General features: G+C 39.5%; 2 protein-coding genes across 13 annotated transcripts in view; one reads left to right on the forward strand and one right to left on the reverse strand.

Annotated features, from left to right (window-relative positions):
* Positions 1 to 18,065, forward strand: part of GALK2 (galactokinase 2) — a 124,020-nt gene extending 105,955 nt beyond the window's left edge. For all 9 annotated transcript variants that reach the window (XM_012442179.3, XM_012442175.3, XM_064365650.1 and 6 more), the window contains 2 exons: positions 4,732 to 4,933; positions 17,498 to 18,065. In XM_012442179.3, the coding sequence (XP_012297602.1) occupies positions 4,732 to 4,933; positions 17,498 to 17,705 (410 nt within the window). In that variant the 3' untranslated portion in view covers positions 17,706 to 18,065. The remainder of the gene's footprint in view (positions 1 to 4,731; positions 4,934 to 17,497) is intronic.
* LOC105709990 (COP9 signalosome complex subunit 2) overlaps positions 1 to 19,238 on the reverse strand; it is a 425,050-nt gene that overhangs the window by 144,997 nt on the left and 260,815 nt on the right. The window lies entirely within an intron of this gene.

The raw sequence follows: 19,238 nt of genomic DNA on the forward strand, positions 1-19,238 counted from the left end.
GTTTATTATCTATTTTTGTATTCTTTCTCTTTTATTTGAAACACATTTTGTTTGTTTTCGATATCTCTTTTCTCTCACATCTGTAAAGCAAAATACAATATAAACAATTCTCAGTCATCTGTGATAATGAGTATTAGGGTATACTTTGGGCACTGAAGTTTACTAATTGTTTCTAATTTTATGTTAGAAAACTTTCCTCACTTTTTGGTGAGGATGCTAGTGAGTATAAATTGTCAAAATAATAGTCTTACTTATATTCCATATTGTACTTGTCTCACTACTGTTTATTTAGCCTAGTTTCAGTGCAGTTTTGTTACAAGAAGGATCTGAATCCTTCATTCAACAAACATTTATTGAACCCCTACTAAGTGCCAGATCCTATTTTAGCTGCTGGAGATAGTTGTGAAGAAATTAGTCAAGGCCCTTGCCTTCTTGGAGCTGAGCTTCCAGTGGTAGGAGGCAACCACAAACCAATGAACAAATGAACACACAGGAAAATACTGGATGGTGATAAGTGTTGGGAGCATAAAATAGGATGGAGAAAATATGTATGTGTGGGGGCTACTGCAGATTAGATTTGAGTCTCTTTGAAGCTGTGACATCTGAGTCTTGAATGACAAGAAGGAACCAGCCACGTGAAGATCATGGGGAAGAGCATTTCAGGCCAACAAAACAGCTACTGCCACGGGCCTATGGCAGGAGCCACATGGTGTGTTGGAAGCACAGCTAGGAGGCTAGTCAGAAAGAAGGTTTAGAGCTAGCCAATAGAATTTATTATACAAGTCAAAGTTATTAGCAACAAAATGAAATACTTATTTTGCAGGTTAAGTGTATATGCATGACCATGAACATTTAGATTTCAGAATCTGTGCCATGATTTCATGATTAAATTAAGTAATTACGTAAGATTCACACTGGAGAAAATCAGTGTTCTGAAGACTATGCCGTATATTCCGCTTTGAAGTCTTGGATTTCTTATGAATAGGATAGGCCATTAATAATATTAGAGTAAAATATCATCTAGTGTTATATTCTTAAATTGAATTTGCCTTGGAAGTAATCATGCATGCAATGAACATAGTAAGAAACAGCTTCCTTCATCCTTTAATGTAATAATTGCTCTCAAGGATTACAAGAGCTTATAGACAGCTGGAACATCCGGCTATAATGTTAGCTGGACAGGGAAGAAAGCTGTTATGGATAAAGCTTCAGATTTTCTTGGATTTTTTTGGTATCTGTATAACAGAAACCTGATGAGTTGCCAGCACATAACAAGCCAGAACCCTGGATCCAGAGAGCATTTGTGACATTCAGCCAACACAGAACTGCTTTCCCACCCAAAGGGTGGTCTCCAAATCTGTTGTGGCTTTTGGCAAGATTTTTATATCACAATTGAAAACAGATGCCCTTCTGCCCTTTCCCTTGTTGTCTGAGTTACTACTGTTCAGGAGATTGCAAGTCATGGCAATCTCTCATGAACCTTCAGAATGCCCAGCAAGAGTCCCGTTAGACATTCCTATTCAGAAGTCTTGCTGTGAAACACTTCCTCTGCAAGAAGAGAACAGACGCAGGAAGGTGCCAGGATTGTGAGGTTCTGGTAGTCTTCTGGGTGTATTGTGAATGTTTTTTGTCAAAATCAAAGCACCAGTCCTGGGTTTAATAGAATATATCTCTTTGGATAGTTTCTATTTTAAAATATTTAATCCTAAAAGAAAATATTTCATCCTAAAGAAACATGTAATCCTAAAGCAAAACCAAAGTGTACTCTCCCTAATGGACTATATTGAGTTTTATTATAGGGTATGGCATATGCTTGGATAGGATACTGAAAATCCAGAGTATCAAAAATCACTAAACCACTAAATTCTTGATTGATTAAAAGAGACTTACTAGACATAACAACTGAATATTATGTGTGAAATCTGTTTGGATCTTGGTTTAAACCAATTAAAATTTAAACTGATGGACAATTGGGAAAATTTAAATATGGACTAAATATGAGGCAGTATTAAGGAACCACTGGTAATTTTGTTAGGTATGATAATGATATAGTGGTTATATAAGAAAATAAGAGTTATAAGGACAGTCCTGTGGAGGAGAGAAAATGTAACCTGAAACTTGATTTATTGGCTCATTAGTAGAAAAGTAAAAGTACTTCTGAAAAAGTAATCATAGTTTAGGGGAGAGGAACCTGGAGGCAGACTCAGGAGGAGAGAGTCATATAGAAAAGGAGATTTTAAAGGATGTTCAGTGTCCTTCAGTGGAGGGACTGTGCCATCTCTAAATGGCTCTGCAAGGGAGGAGCCAGGGCATAAATCCTCTGACCTCACTCTCTTCCCTCCCATCTGCTGCTGATCTTTTCCTGTTCTCAAATCTAGATGGCAAGGGACTCACTGGTATAGACTATACAGGTCAGCCTTCGGGGCTGATAGTAGGGTGGAAAGGGGCAGAGAGTAGAACTGGGGGGTGTTAACAAAAACTACCAGTAACAGTATCTTCTTTACGAGGTATAACAATATGGGGGGAATGTTGAAGGACAGATGCTCTTGGGAGAAGCCCTTTATAGAATTATAAAATGTTAGGGCTGGAAGGATCCTGAGAAGTGATTTTCCACCTCATTTTAGAGGTGAGAATATAAATAGGGCCTTATAAAGGTGGCAATTTGTGTACGGCTAGTTGTCACAGAGCTGTTAAGAAATTAGATTTTTTGATTTTTAGCCCTGTCTCTATTCCCTAGGCCTGGGAATTTTCATAAATTTTCCTAAATTTTCCCAGACCCACCATACCAGGTCAGCCACTGTTCAGCATGGGTGAAAATGGTAAGAAAGTCTCAGTTGTTATTCACAGGAATGTGTAAATATTATAGACATAGCCATTGCAATAGGCCACGTTTCTGTAGCTGAAATTACGGAGTCATTGTGGGTAATCTGGAAAATACAAGTATGTGTCACCCATAAGGGACCACAGAGATAACACTATTAACATTTTAGTGCTTTCCTATCAGTTTTTTAAATTAAAATGTACATAAATATGTGTATATGTGTATGCAAAATGAGTTATCAATTGTACATATAGTTTTGTTTTATTTTCATTTAATAATGAATAATTTCCTATGTATCAAATTGCTTTAGAATCTGAGTTTTAATAGCAGTAATATTTCAAAAATTAATTTTTTTTTGAGATGGAGTCTCACTCTGTTGACAGGCTGCAGTGCAGTGGCACAATCTTGGCTCACTGCAACCTCCACCTCCCAGTTTCAAGTGATTCTCCTGCCTCAGCCTCCCGAGCTGCTGGGACTACAGGTGATTTTTGTATTTTCAATAGAGACAGGGTTTCACCATGTTGGCCAGGATAGTCTCAATCTCCTGACCTTGTGATCCACCCACCTCAGCCTCCCAAAGTGCTGGGATTACAGGTGTGAGTCACCGCACCTGGCCAGTATAATACAGTCCTCTGTAATTAGATAGTTGAGTGGTTTCTTATTTTCTTCTATAATAAATAAAGCTGCAGTATATGTACAGGTACATATATAAATATTATATATCCCATATAAATAATTGTGTTTATCTGTTCCTTTAGGATACATTAAAAATTTTTTTTTATACATTAAGTTCTAGGATACATATGCAGAACGTGCAGGTTTGTTACATAGGTATACATGTGCCATGGTGGTTTGCTGCACCCATCAACCTGTCATCTACATTAGGTATTTGTCCTAATGCTATCCCTCCTCTAGACCCTAACCCCTGACAGGCCCCGGTGTGTAATATTCCCCTCCCTGTGTCCATGTGTTCTCATTGTTCAACTTCCACTTATGAGTGAGAACATGCAGTTTTTGGTTTTCTGTTCATTTGTTAGTTTGCTGAGAATGATGGTTTTTATTAAAAATTGCCACCATAAGAATTCTCAGTGGTCCTTTTTGTTGGGGCACAGTGGAAAGAACGTGGCTCTAGAGCCAGGCATCCCTGATCTGTTTGGCTTCCACTATGTTCAGGATGTGTGACCTTAAGCATGTCACTTCACTCTAATGAGCCTGCTTCTCTTTTCTATTAACAGGGATCATACTGCACATCCCTCAGTGCTGTGATGAGAACTACATGAGGTAGTACTTTTTTTTTTTTTTTTTGAGACGGAGTCTTGCTCTATCACCCAGGCTGGAGTGTAATGGTGCGATCTTAGCTCACTGTAACCTCCACCTCCTGGGTTCAAGAAATTCTCCTGTCTCAGCCTCCCAAGTAGCTAGGATTACAGGTGCCCACCAGCAGACCCAGCTAATTTTTGTATTTTAATAGAGACAGATTTTCACTATGTTGGTCAGGCTGGTCTCAAACTCCTGACCTCAGGTGATCCACCCACCTCAGCCTCCCAAAGTGCTGGAATTACAGGCGTGAGCCACTGTGTCTGGCATGTAGGGTGTGTTCAATACATGTTACATCTCCTTTCTTTTGGGATGGATTAGATTGCACACAAGTGTATGCACATCTGTGCTGAGTGAAGTTAAGGAAATATAGTTAAGAGATTTTATTCAGTATCAAGAAAAAAGTAAAACTGACCTACAAATAGACACATGCAAATAGACACATTTCAGTGGAAAGAACCCTTTCAGTGAGAGACCTATTTAAAGTTTAAGATATTGATAATGAAAACAGAAATGAAAGTCTTCAAAAATAAATTTTTCTTCATACTGGGTTGTCCAGTAACTATTCCTAATCTCCTTCCCCACCCCCTTAGTGCTCATCTTCAAACTCTATCAGCGGGCAAAGCATGTGTACAGTGAGGCTGCACGAGTCCTCCAGTTTAAGAAGATATGTGAAGAAGCACCTGAAAACACGGTTCAGCTGCTAGGAGAGTTGATGAACCAGAGCCACATGAGCTGCCGGGACATGTATGAGTGCAGCTGCCCTGAGCTGGACCAACTGGTGGACATCTGTCGGTGAGACAGCCTGGTGGGGGCCAAGGGATGCCACCAAATAATATTGTTTAAATTAATGGAGAAAATGTAACATTTCATAATCTATGAGAGTGAAGATTGTTCCCCACTTTCTATATGAGGGGTCTCTCCTGATATAGAGCTAAACTTGTTCCCTGCTAAATATCTGTAGGATGAAAGATTTGAGACCTGTCCCCATGATTTTATGAGGCTCTGGGTTTGGAGTCAGTTTGAAGTCAGCTCTTTAAATTATGAGAAAGACCTTTCCATCTTTGGATGATTAAGCCTTTCAGGATGGTAGCTTTGCTCAGAGCTGGGCCCTGTTAACTTTCTCATGCTTTATTTTATTATACTGCTGCTCTGCCAGAAACTCCTGTTCAATGTCCTAATTAAGTTTAGTAGTTCTACTTAGAAGGGAGAAAACTGACAGAGGATCTCAAGCTTGATGGGAGTGTGTGGGACGGAATTACTTAAGGAATCACCCAGAAAGCCAGCATTTCCTGCCTTCCAGATTTAGTTTAGGCAATTTGAGGAAATAAGGGCTGAAGAAAGCCCAGGTGATAAATGCTTAATTGAGGCAGAACTGTAAAGAGGAAAACTCTTTCACAAAGCCTAAAAACAACTTCCTTAAAATTGTGAAGGAATGGAGATAATAGAGTTAGTCCTCTTATGCAGGAAGAAGCTCAGTGATCTTGGGAGAACTCAAAGAAAACTGGAGAGCTCTCAAATGTTAGATGTTATTTCACTGTGAGAACACAATACTACACTACAATTAGTAATGGAAATGTAATTAACCACTTGGCACCTGTGGCTTGCCTCACTCATTGCCACACTCCCAGCCTGAAAAAAATTTTTTTTTTTTTTTTTTTTTGAGACGGAGTTTCGCTCTTGATACCCAGGCTGGAGCGCAATGGCGCGATCTCGGCTCACCGCAATCTCCGCCTCCTGGGTTCAGGCAATTCTCCTGCCTCAGCCTCCTGAGTAGCTGGGATTACAGGCACGCGCCACTGTGCCCAGCTAATTTTTTTGTATTAGTAGAGACGGGGTTTCACCATGTTGACCAAGATGGTCTCGATCTCTTGACCTCGTGATCCACCCGCCTCGGCCTCCCAAAGTGCTGGGATTACAGGCTTGAGCCACCGCGCCCGGCCTGAAAAATTTTAATTAAGTAACTCCAGTGATCACAAATGGCCTGTGTAACCCAGCTTGTCAAGAGACTTGACCACAGCATTGAAGAAGATCTGCTGACATGTTTGCTCACTAATTTTCAAAAGCCTTTCCCAGCTTATTTAAGTACTCTTTTCTGAAAATATCAAGGGCTTAGTATATGGAAGGGACAAATATTGTTCGGTTCTGGAAATAAGAGGAAGTGGAATTATTTTTGCAGAGATCAGGAAGAAATGTCTTTGCCTGGAAGGAAGTGGGATGATTTCAATCCCACTTGAAAAGCAGTGGAAGGATGTTTGCTAGCTGGAATTCTCAAATGAACTTTCTCTTCCTAGAGTGGTCAACCTGTACTTGTTCTCATGAAGCTTACATTCTCGTGGGGAAAGAGAGAAATGACAATTAAAAATAATTTGAATGGTAGTGATAAGTGCTATGGAAAAAATCAGAAGGAATACAGACTACAGGGTTGGGTGGGTACTCTTTGTATGGAGCGGCTGAAGAAGGCCACTTTGCGGAAGAGATATTTGAGCAGAGACCTGAAGGAGATAAATAAATGAGAACAGCAAGTGCGTAGGCCCTGAGGTGGATACTTGGCTGTCATGTGTGAGGCTCAGCAAGATCAGCATGGCAGAGGGCCAGGAAGGAAGGAGAGGCATTAGGTGAAGTAAGGGAGGAAGAGGGGAGCCATATCACATAGGCTGTGTAGGCCATTGGAAGGTTTCTGGCTTTGAGAAGAGAAAGGGGGAAATGGAAATGCTAGGCAATTCTATGCCAAAGATGCCTGGAAGGAAGACTTAGATAATTGTTGTGTGGGTGAAAGAGGGAAATCAAGACAACTCCTGGCTTTTTGATCTGAGAAACCTTCCTTGTTCCTCTAAAAGCCACATTTTTGAAAAGCACACTTTACCGTTGTGGGTGGGTATGAGTTATCTTAGAGTACCATAAAATATTAGATCAGGAAGGAACCTTAGAGATCCAAGAGGGTACTAAGAAAGTAAATGATTTGAGTAATGTCACATAATGAGTCCATTGGAAAGCCTGGCTCTCAATCCAATGATTTTGCCAAACCTGCCTCTCCCTTTGGGTTATACTGAGATGTGATTACACTCAAATGTAGGTCATATATATGTGTGTGTGTACGTGTGTGTTTGTATGTAACCTATTTTCATCTCCTAGCTTAGAAGCTTTATGATGGAGGCCTTTGTTGTCAAAGTTTCCAGCATTTGAACATTAAGCAAAGTCATGTTGAGGAGGGATGTAATGTGTAGAGTGGGATGAAAAGTGGGCTGAAAGAAAGTTTGCATTCTGGCTCTGTTTTCCTTCTGAGCTCTGTTGGGTTTGAACTAATGCCTCACTTTATGATCTCCATTGCCTTTTTCTGTTCTAGAAGTCTATAGACCTACACATTTTAAAAATAAGTTTTAGGGAAAAAGTTTATGGCTATGTCTTAAATGGGTTTGGAAGAGTATCTTTTATTTATCTTTTCATTTTATTTGTTTTTGGAAAATCCTTTCTTAATGGCAGCTAAAGTGTTTCTGACTGGACCATTTTCATCTACTGTATTCATTTTCTGAGAAAACCTCAGCTCTGTGAAAATTCAGGAGCTCCATCACTTTTTCGTGATTGTTTTGTTTGGAAAGTCAACTGCTAAGTATCAGAGTTATTTTCTACTTATTCCATAATCATATAGGGTTCAAATTTTCCATATTGAAAGATTATCTTCTGGCTTGTTGAAAATATTGGCCAGAATAGTTGTCTGGTCCTTAAAGTTTCTTATTAATTTCTTCTTTGCTGTCACTGTGACCAGCAGATAATATTCTTCAAATGTTTCAGTTGGTTGCAAGTTACTGAAAGGTCCTAAGTGGCAGACCAACCTCAGAGGAGGATAGCCTCAGAGGAATTAAGTTGATGCAGGCATTTTCCCTCCTTCAGTCAGTACATATTTTCACATGGATATCTGTATACCATGTGAAAATGCAGTCTACTCTCCACTTTTCAAAAGCTGTGACTTTCTCTTGTTAAGATATCTGAGAAGTAATGAGGGAAGGAGGAGGGGTTCAGAAGAATACAGAAATTAATGGGAATAAGATAAAGGATGCTTTAAAAGGATGGGGAAGACAGACGGTGGAAGAGTAGCAGGTAGTAACATGGGGAAAGCTTCAAATAAATGAACAGTGGAGCTACTTGTAAGCCCTAGTTCCTCCTGAAGCCTTGTCAGTGTCTTACTGGGTCAGGCAGAGAAGGTGTTGGTCTTATTGGAAGGGGTCCTAGCAATGCCTGGTGTGAGCCACTGATGCCACAGACTCAACCTCTGGCAAAGTATTTCTTTGTTTAAAAACCACCACCATCTCCACAATTCCCTGCCACCTTTAAAAATGTTAACATCAGTAGGGAAGGTGTGACTAAGACTGGGCAGCCTGAGCAGGTTGCTTGACTTTCCCAGAAGAGGGAGGAGGGAAGCTGAAATGGGTTCAAGAAGGAGCATTGCCAAAAATAATCTTTACATCACCCTCCCTGGTCCACTTACAGCACTTCCAAATTCCTTTAGTGTTCCCAAAGGCCTTTTTGGAAACTATTTGTATAAAAAGACAACTAATTGAATGAGTAAATGAAGGACTTGAATACCTAGAATACCTAAGGTGCTATACACAAGCAGATAATCTTAGAGTGATCTGAGCTAGACTGAATTAAAAAAGCATCTCTAGGTAGTTAGCATATAGGACAATGTATAGAACAACTTTGTGACGTGGAGAGAAGGGGTACTGGGAAAGAGTAGAGATCACTGCTAGCTCTCTTTTTCAGTTGAGCCTTTTCCTTCTCTTCAAGGGAAAATCAGTTTAGAATCTAAAGAAAGGAGCAGGAAAGAGGAAGAAAACTATCCTTACAGAGTGAGCCAGAACAGAGTGGGGACCAATAGTCAACATCCTTAAAGAAAAGAACTTTCAATCCAGAATTTCCTATCCAGCCAAACTAAGCTTCATAAGTGAAGGAAAAATAAAATCCTTTGCGAACAAACAAGTACTCAGAGATTTCATCACCACCAGGCCCGCTCTACAAGAGCTACTGAAAGAGGCACTACAATAGAAAGGAACAACCAGTACCAGCCACTCCAAAAACATACCAAAGGGTAAAGAGCATCAACACAATGAAGAATCTGCATCAACTAATGGGCAAAACAGCCAGCTAGCATCAAAATGGCAGGATCAAATTAACACATAACAATATTGACCCTAAATGTAAATGGACTAAATGCCCCAATCAAAAGACACAGACTGGCAAATTGGATAAAAAGCCAAAACCCATCAGTGTGCTGTATCCAGGAAACCCATCTCACATTCAAGGATACACAAAGGCTCAAAATAAAGGGATGGAGGAAGATTTATCAAGCAAATGGAGAGCAAAAAAAAGCAGAAGTTGCAATTCTCATCTCTGACAAAATAGACTTTAAAGCAACAAAGATCAAAAGAGACAAAGAAGGACATTACATAATGGTAAAAGGATGAATGCAACAAGAAGAGTTAATTATCCTAAATATATACACATCCAATACAGGAGCACCGAGATACATAAGGCAAGTTCTTAATGACTTACAAAGAGACTTAGACTCCCACACAATAATAGTGGGAGACTTTAACACTACATTGTCAATATTAGACAGATCAACCAGACAGAAAATTAACAAGGATATCCAGGACTTGAACTCAGACCTGGAACAAGCAAACCTAACAGACATTTACAGAACTCTCCACCCTAAATCCACAGAATATACATTTTTCTCAGCACCACATCACACCTACTATAAAATTGACCACATAATTGGAAGTAAATCACTCCTCAGCAAATGCAAAAGAACGGAAATCATAACAAACAGTCTCTCAGACCACAGTACAATCAAGTTAGAATTCAGAATTCAGAAACCAACCCAGAACCGCACAGCTTCATGGAAACTGAACAATTGGCTCTTGAATGTCGACTGGATAAACAATGAAATGAAGGCAGAAATAAAGATGTTCTTTGAAACCAACGAGAACGAAGACACAACATACCAGAATCTCTGGGACACATTTAAAGCAGTGTCTAGAGGAAAATATATAGCAATAAGTGCCCACATGAGAAGAAAGGAGAGATCTAAAATTGACACCCTATCGTCAAAATTGAAAGAGCTAGAGAAGCAAGATCAAAAAAACTCAAAACATAGCAGAAGACAAGAAATAACTAAGATCAAAGTAGAACTGAAGGAAATAGAGACACAAAAAAACCTTCAAAAAATCAATAAATCCAGGAGCTGGTTTTTCGAAAAGATCAACAAAATAGACAGACCACTAGCCCGATTAATAAAAAAGAAAAGAGAGAATAACCAAATAGATGCAATAAAAAATGATAAAGGGGATATCACCACAGATTCCACAGAAATTCAAACCATCATCAGAGATTATTACAAACAACTCTATGCACATAAACTAGGAAACCTGGAAGAAATGGATAAATTCCTGGACAGTTGCCTCCTCCCAAGCCTAAACCAGGAAGAAGTCGAAACCCTGAATAGACCAATAACAAGGTCTGAAGTCGAGGCAGCAATTAAGAGCCTACCACCCAAAGAAAGCCCAGGTCCAGATGGGTTCACAGCCAAATTCTACCAGACATAGAAAGAGGAGCTGGTAACATTCCTTCTGAAACTATTCCAAATAATCAAAAAAGAAGGAATCTTTCCCAAATCATTTTATGAGACCAACATCATCCTGATACCAAAACCCAGCAGAGACTCAACAAGAAAAGAAAACTACAGGCCAATATCCATGATGAACATAGATGCAAAAATCTTCAATAAAATACTGGCAAGCCAATTGCAACAGCACATCAAAAAGCTTATCCACCATGATCAAGTAGGATTCATCCCGGGGATGCAAGGCTGGTTCAATATACGCAAGTCTATAAACGTAATTCACCACATAAACAGAACCAAAGACAAAAACCACATGATTATCTCAATTGATGCAGAGAAGGCCTTTGACAAAATTCAACAGCCCTTTATGCTAAAAACCTTCAATAAACTAGGTATTGACGGAACGTATCTCAAAATAATAAAAGCTATTTATGACAAACCAACAGCCAGTATCATACTGAATGGGCAAAAACTGGAAGCATTCCCTTTGAAATCTGGCACTAGACAAGGATGCTCTCTCTCACCACTCCTATTCAATATAGTACTGGAAGTTCTAGCCAGAGCAATCAGGCAAGAAAAAGAAATAAAGGGTATTCAAATAGGAAAGGAGGAAGTCAAATTGTATCTATTTGCAGATGACATGATTGTATACTTAGAAGACCCCATCATCTCATCTCAGCCCAAAATCTCCTGAAACTGATAAGCAACTTCAGCAAAGTCTCAGGATACAAAATCAATGTGCAAAAATCACAAGCATTCCTATACACCAATAACAGACTTAAAGAGAACCAAATCAAGAACGAACTGCCATTCACAATTGCTACAAAGAGAATAAAATACCTAGGAATACAACTAACAAAGAACTTCAGGGACCTCTTCAAGGAGAACTACAAACCACTGATCAACGAAACAAGAGAGGGTACAAACAGATGGAGAAACATTCCACGTTCATGGTTAGGAAGAATCAGTATCGTGAAAATGGCCATACTGCCCAAAGTAATTTACAGATTCAACACTATCCCCATCAAGCTACCAATGACCTTCTTAACAGAACTGGAAAAAACCACCTTAAACTTCATATGGAACCAAAAGAGAGCCCACATAGCCAAGTCAATTCTAAGCAAAAAGAACAAAGCGGGAGGCATCACACTACCAGACTTCAAACTATACCACAAGGCTACAGTGATCAAAACATCACGGTACTGGTACCAAAACAGAGATATAGACCAATGGAACAGAACAGAGGCTTCGGAGGCAACACAACATATCTACAATCATCTGATCTTTGACAAACCTGACAAAAACAAGCAATGGGGAAAGGATTTCCTGTTTAATAAGTGGTGTTGGGAAAACTGGCTAGCCATGTGCAGAAAGCAGAAACTGGACCCCTTCCTGACACCCTACACTAAAATTAACTCCAGATTGTTTAAAGACTTAAACATAAGACCTAACACCATAAAAACCATAGAAGAAAATCTAGGCAAAACCATTCAGGGCATAGGCGTAGGCAAGGACTTCATGACCAAAACACCAAAAGCATTGGCAACAAAAGCCAAAATAGACAAATGAGACCTAATCAAACTCCACAGCTTCTGCATGGCAAAAGAAACAGTCATTAGTGTGAATCAGCAACCAACAGAATGGAAAAATTTTTTGCAGTTTACCCATCTGACAAAGGGCTGGTATCCAGAATTTAGGAAGAACTAAAACAGATTTACAAGAAAAAAGCAAGCCCATTCAAAAGTGGGCAAAGGATATGAACAGACACTTTACAAAAGAAGACATACATGAGGCCAACAAGCATATGAAAAAATGCTCATCATCTCTGGTCATTAGAGAAATGCAAATCAAAACTACATTGAGATACCATCTCACGCCAGTTAGAATGGTGATCATTAAAAAATCTGGAGACAACAGATGCTGGAGAGGATGTGGAGAAATAGGAACACTTTTACACTGTTGGTGGGAGTGTCAATTACTTCAACCATTGTGTAAGACAGTGTGGTGATTCCTCAAAGACCAGAAATAGAAATTCCATTTGACCCAGCAATCCCATTACTGGGTATATATCCAAAGGATTATAAATCGTTCTCCTATAAGGACACATGCACACAAATGTTCATTGCAGCACAGTTTACAATAGCAAAGACCTGGGACCAACCCAAATGCCCATCAATGATAGACTGGACAGGGAAAATGTGGCACATATACACCATGGAATATTATGCAGCCATCAAAAACGGTGAGTTAGTTTTCTTTGTAGGGATGTGGATGAAGCTGGAAGCCATCATTCTCAGCAAACTGACACAAGAACAGAAATTCAGACACCGCATGTTCTCATTCATAGGTGGGTGTTGAACAATGAGAACACACGGACACAGGGAGGGGAGCACTATACACTGGGGTCTGTTGGGGAGAAATAGGGGAGGAACAGTGGATGGTGGGGAGGTGGGGAGAGATAGCATGGGGAGAAATGCCAGATATAGGTGAAGGGAAGAAAGGCAGCAAATCACACTGCCATGTGTGTACCTATGCAACAATTTTGCATGTTCTTCACATGTACCCCAAAACCTAAAATACAATAAAATAAAAAATAAAATGGGCAAGACAAAAGCTAAAAAAAAATTTAAAACTTAAGTTATTAAGTATTAAATTATTAAAAACTTAAGTTAGAACTTAAATTATATGAAACCAAGAATCATGAAGAAAAAAGGTAATTTTTGCTGAATTATAAAATATCTCTTGTAACTGAACAAAATATAAACAGAAAGAAATGACAAAATTTTAAGTAGGATTACTGGAGAACACAAAATGTGAGACAGCTCATTCACTATTGGTTCCCTGGTTTCACTTAAGACAAAATGATTAATGCCTTTTATTTCCGTTTGGCACTTGTTGAAATTAGAGAAGATTAATTGCTGCATTATTGCCCAAGCTGTTAAGGAAGATGAATGACAAATTTTAATGGATCAACTATGATTACAAAAGTTAATTTGCTTTGTCTTCCTCAGAAATCTTTCTGCAATGTGTTCCGTGGTGAGGCTGCTCAGCCTCTCCCACCCGTTCTTTTGACAAGGTCATAATGGGGAAGAACGAAGTGCAAATCCATAGTTCTGTGCTCTTTCCCTATGACCTTAAGTGCAAATCTGCATACCCGATCAAAAAAATGAAACAAGGGAATGAGCCATTTCGCTACCCTTAGGGGTTCACTTCTCTTTGAGCCTCTTTTACTTATGAGTATACATGCCATTTGCAGGACCCAAACCCCCTGCTCTTCAGTGGGCTTTAAGTGGCTTACATTTCTAATGTAGACTTGTAGACGTATTTTCTTATCCTTTCTCATTTGACCAGTGTTTGAAGCTGTGGTTTCTTGACTCTAAAGCAATTTGAAGGTATGGTTTCTAATCTGGCTGTAAAAATCATAGAAACTGGGCGAGACGGTCTCTTACCTGTGATTCTTGCCATTTCCTAGAGGCAGAAGGTAGAAGTCTTTCCAAGTAAAGAATACACTGCTGACTGCTTATATTACATATAATTTAAAAAATACTTTAAAACAACTATTTTAGTCTAGCAGCCACTTAGTAGAACCTATTAAATGCCTAGAATTGTGCTGGGCTAGGGTCAGAGAGATGGATGTGACCTATTCCTAAATTCAAGATTTCCTGAAATAATTTATTTCATATCCATTTGTATAATATATATTCACTTATTTTGAAAGAAATGAAACAGAATTGAAATACAAAGCCTAACTTCTTACCTTCCCTCTTTCTCAAGTGTGTAGTGCAGTTGGGTCTCTCTGGATCTCCTCCCCACCCTCTCCATTGCTCTGTATCTTGCAACTTAGTAAGCGCTTTATGGTCAAATTAGTTCACTTAAAAGTAGGAAATTCGACTTTGGCTATATTGGGTGCCTGGATAGTTAATTATGTGAGTATACTTTTCAGCAATAAAAGGATCAAAGAGAACATTCCTCATAATCTCCATCCTTCATCTACCCTAGCCTTTGTCAATCATGCTTTATAAAGCAGAGGCTGCCTTTGTTGCTTTGACAAACCTTTCCACATTATTCCCAGTCCAGTCAGCACAATCATCAAAGTGGGATCTGAGGGATTTGGGGGTTTTGGTTTTTGTAATTCTTGTATTGCCTCTCTGATGTGCAATAGCTCAGGAGATATATTTTTAATGATTTATCATTCTTCCAGAGAAAGGTGCAAACATGAAAAGTTTGCTAAACACCCTTGGTTCACTTACTTTTCTTTCTTATTTAAAGTGTATATTGGCTACTAACTTTTGGTCTTCTCAGAATTTCTATGGCGTATGTCAAACGGCCTATTAAGTACCAGTGGGGAACACTGCAGACAGACCGTTCAGCCTTTATAAGTGTATGTAGCTGGGCAGGCTACTGACCAGCTGTTGGGGCAGCCCTGACTTGGGATCAGATGTGTCACTGACTCAGGGGCTGAAGGCTATTTATAATAGCACTTATCATTCTCTATTTGGGAAATTTGAGCCCCGATGACTTCAGACCATGTGATTGATGCAATTCAGTTCATTTTCATCTGTAGCATGCAGAGTGGTGACAAAGCAGCTCTGGAGACTCAGTAGTGAGTATCTTTACCTAGAAAGACTTCCAGCTTCTGCTCTCTGGAAACTAGTAGAAGTCTCAGGAAACAGACCCTCTGGCTCAATTCCTATAGATTTTATAGCCAGATTAAAAACAATACTCTCAGTTTGCTTTAGGTTCAATTTTGAAAAATCACAGCTTTAAAAAACTCTTTAAATAAGAAAATATAATAAAATATGCCTTTTAGAAGTTCACTGAAGACCCTTAAAGGCTTGATGACTTGAGTCCAGCAAAATGGCCTATTTTGGATCTTAAATAAGAAGGTACAGTGTTCTTCACTATACCATGTCATGGCTGACTTTAATGCCCATATTTTAGGGTCTTCCAGAGACACTTCAGTGACACGTCAGTTTTTCCCAGCATCTTCCACAGTGAGAGTTTGATGCGATTACATATGACAACCATTTTTGAAATCAACAAACTGCAAACAGGCCCTTTGCCAACCTAGAAATTTAGAATTCAAGGATCCCAAGGTCAGAGAAATTTTTCAGCCTAGATGATGAGATTTCAGGCTTAGTTCAGCTACTGGGTCATAAGCTGAATGTTTAAGGGATAGGAGGAGATCAGTGATGTCTGTTTGTTTGTTAGCATTTTTTTTTCTTCCCTGAACACCTATTTGCATTTGAAAAGCATATTTTAATATATGTAATAAAGCAGGTGATAAAAAGAAATCAACTGAGAAGAATTATTGAAGAGAAAATCAATTACTGGCATGCAGTAATTTTGATGTTCTAGAGTAGAGGTGGTATTCTATTGATATGTCCAGAAAATAAAGTATCTCATTTAGATTGAAAAAAAGAGACAAAATTGTGCCAAATTAATTATATAGCCTTTAATCCACTAATAATTTGGAGGGAATTTTATTAAGAATAATTAGGCCGGGCGCGGTGGCTCACGCCTGTAATCCCAGCACTTTGGGAGGCCGAGGCGGGTGGATCACGAGGTCAAGAGATCGAGACCATCCTGGTCAACATGGTGAAACCCCATCTCTACTAAAAATACAAAAAAAATTAGCTGGGCACGGTGGCGCGTGCCTGTAATCCCAGCTACTCAGAAGGCTGAGGCAGGAGAATTGCCTGAACCCAGGAGGCGGAGGTTGCGGTGAGCCGAGATCGCGCCATTGCACTCCAGCCTGGGTAACAAGAGCTAAACTCCGTCTCAAAAAAAAAAAAAAAGAATAATAATTAATTGTAAGTACATGTTAACTTTCTTGTCAGGATAAATTACATCTTTTAAAGCTGAGTGATCTGTGTACATTGTGATAGGTCCTTTCACTTTGGTTAAAATCTGAGGTTTAAAACTGTACCTGGTTTACAGTTACTAAAATTACCTCTTGCTGTGTGGTCCTTTATATAGTTGTTGCCATCCTAATCAGATACATCTCATCTGATGTCAAATTCTGAGTTCAGTAATCAGACCAGCTCCAGAAGGCACAGAGAAGATGGTATGGACTGCCATCCTCTTTGTGGAAAGATTTGTTTAATTTTCCATTAGAGATTCAACCAACCACCCAGTCAACCTGGAGTTTAATAATAAGCTTTTCATTGCTAAGTTTATTCAGTGAATGAGGCTATCTGTTCTAGGAGACTGATTCTTCTTTGTGAAATAGCCCAGCCTTAAGAATGAAGCTGAAATAGCCACTGGTGAAAACTTGTATAAGACTGCACTTTACATTTTGATTTGCCTTCATTTGGAGTGACCTTCTGATTCAGAGTTACCTACATTTCTTTTACCATTGCCTGTTTTATTTTAATGGCTCCTTCCTGATTTACCTGTAGGCTTGCTATACAACTCTTCAAGTGGCTACTTTATGGAATCAATATTACAGTGGGTTGTTGCCAGTCATGAAATGGGAGGAGTACTGTTGACTTTTACTACTTTCAAAACCAGGGACTAGATTTAGATACAATCAAAAAATTCCAGATCATGCTCTAAAACAGTCTAAATGTCTTAATGTCCTGAAATGTTTGATGACACCTAAAAACCTCTCATGTATTTTCTTCATGTAACTTAGGTAGGCTATGTGTTCTATAGACACCAAGCAAATCACTTGTATTTTCATTTATGGGTTCTAATATTTATAGGTTCTAATATTTTTTTTCTCATTGCTTTAGGAAGTTTGGGGCTGAAGGGTCACGACTTACTGGAGCAGGATGGGGAGGCTGCACAGTGTCAATAGTACCTGCGGACAAGCTGATCAGCTTCCTAGCAAATGTGCACAAAGCTTATTACCAGAGGAGTGATGGAAGCTTAGCACCGGAGAAACAGAGTTTATTTGCTACCAAACCTGGAGGCGGGGCTTTGGTTTTCCTTGAGGCCTAAAAAATAAAAAATCTCAGAGAAACTATTTAGGGCACTTAGGAATTGGCAGGACTTTCTATGCCACAGTAAATTAATCTTCTTTCTGTTTTGTATTATGATGAATGGTTGCTATTATCAAGATGTATTTCCAGAGAAATGGTTGAAAACTCTCTATGCTTCATAATGGTTATTTTTCCATCTTAAAATATGGTTTTACTATTAAGAGCCAAGATCATGCTTGGACAGATCTTTTAAGAATATACTGAGATTTACTGATTTGAAGATTTTTAAAGATGAATGGTAAAACACACAATACTGATTTCATGGATTGGACTTGAATTAAATATATTGCTACAATTAAACTGATACCATTGAATTGTATGCATTATTCTGTGTAGAGTCATTTCTGGTTTCTCTTAGTGTTCTTCCTCAGAGTTGTAGTTTTCTGTTGATGATGATGATGATGATGATGATGATGACAGTGATGCCACACATTCTCTCTCAATTTTAGCTTCAGAACGCTATGAAAACAATACAGGATTAAAGTTTCACAGATTTTCTTGGACACTGTGTAATTGAATGTGAGGTTTCTCCAATTATCAAGAGAGTTAGGATTTTTTTTGACAAAAGAAGGATACAGGTAGAAAATTCAGACTCATTTGAATATTTTTAAACTATGTGATATCATATAAATAACCACTTTCAATTCTTTTGGCCCTGAGCTATCTCCATCACTTAACAGAAAAACTTAGAAAAAAGATACTTTAAGTCTCTTCTATTCACATTGAAATAAAGAATTACTGAGGGGGCGCCAAGATGGCTGAGAGAAGCCAGTACTGGAACGCAGCTCCCAGCAAATGAGACACAGAGGGCTAGAGGACTTCACAATTCCAAACGAGGTGCCGGGTTCATTTCTGTGGGACTGATACGGCACTGAAATTAGGCCCAGGGAAGGAGCCACAGGGCAAGAGCCGCCCAGGGGGGTAAATCAAGACGTGGGGGAGGGGGGGCATGTCCCCACCTGAAATGTGTAGCCGGCTTGGAGGGTCGGGGGACTTAACCCCCTCAGTGGTCTGTTTCAGATCCTGTGCTTACCTCATCCCTCCTGCAACCCATGGTCCACAAGTGCCCTGCCAGATGGTGGGGTGCCGTGGGTAGTTGATGCAAATCTGAGCAGTGGCTACCTCCCTGCGGCAAGTTGTCACAGGGATCTGGGAGGGAGTTTGAACTAACACCAAGCAGGATGGACCATCCCACAGAGGGAGGCAGAGTTGAAAGCAGGGAAACAGACCATAAAGCCTGGGAGGCCCCACACCTCCACAGAACTCAAACTGAAGCCCTCACTAGAGAGCTTGGCAGCAAATACACCAGCTTGACCCCAACCAGGAAGATCCAGCTCTGAGAGAGATGCCATTGGGAAGGCAGGGCCAATCTCACCTGCAAACAAACTCCAGGGAAGGACCACCCACCCAGCAACCTGACGGAACCCGAGAGAGCCCAGCAATGCCCTCTACAGGCCAAAAAAGATACAGCTCCAACCTCAACAGAAAAAAG

This window comes from Aotus nancymaae, unplaced genomic scaffold, assembly GCF_030222135.1.
Source record: "Aotus nancymaae isolate 86718 unplaced genomic scaffold, 86718_ANA_hifiasm-v0.15.2.pri h1tg000062l, whole genome shotgun sequence".
Taxonomy (NCBI): domain Eukaryota; kingdom Metazoa; phylum Chordata; class Mammalia; order Primates; family Aotidae; genus Aotus; species Aotus nancymaae.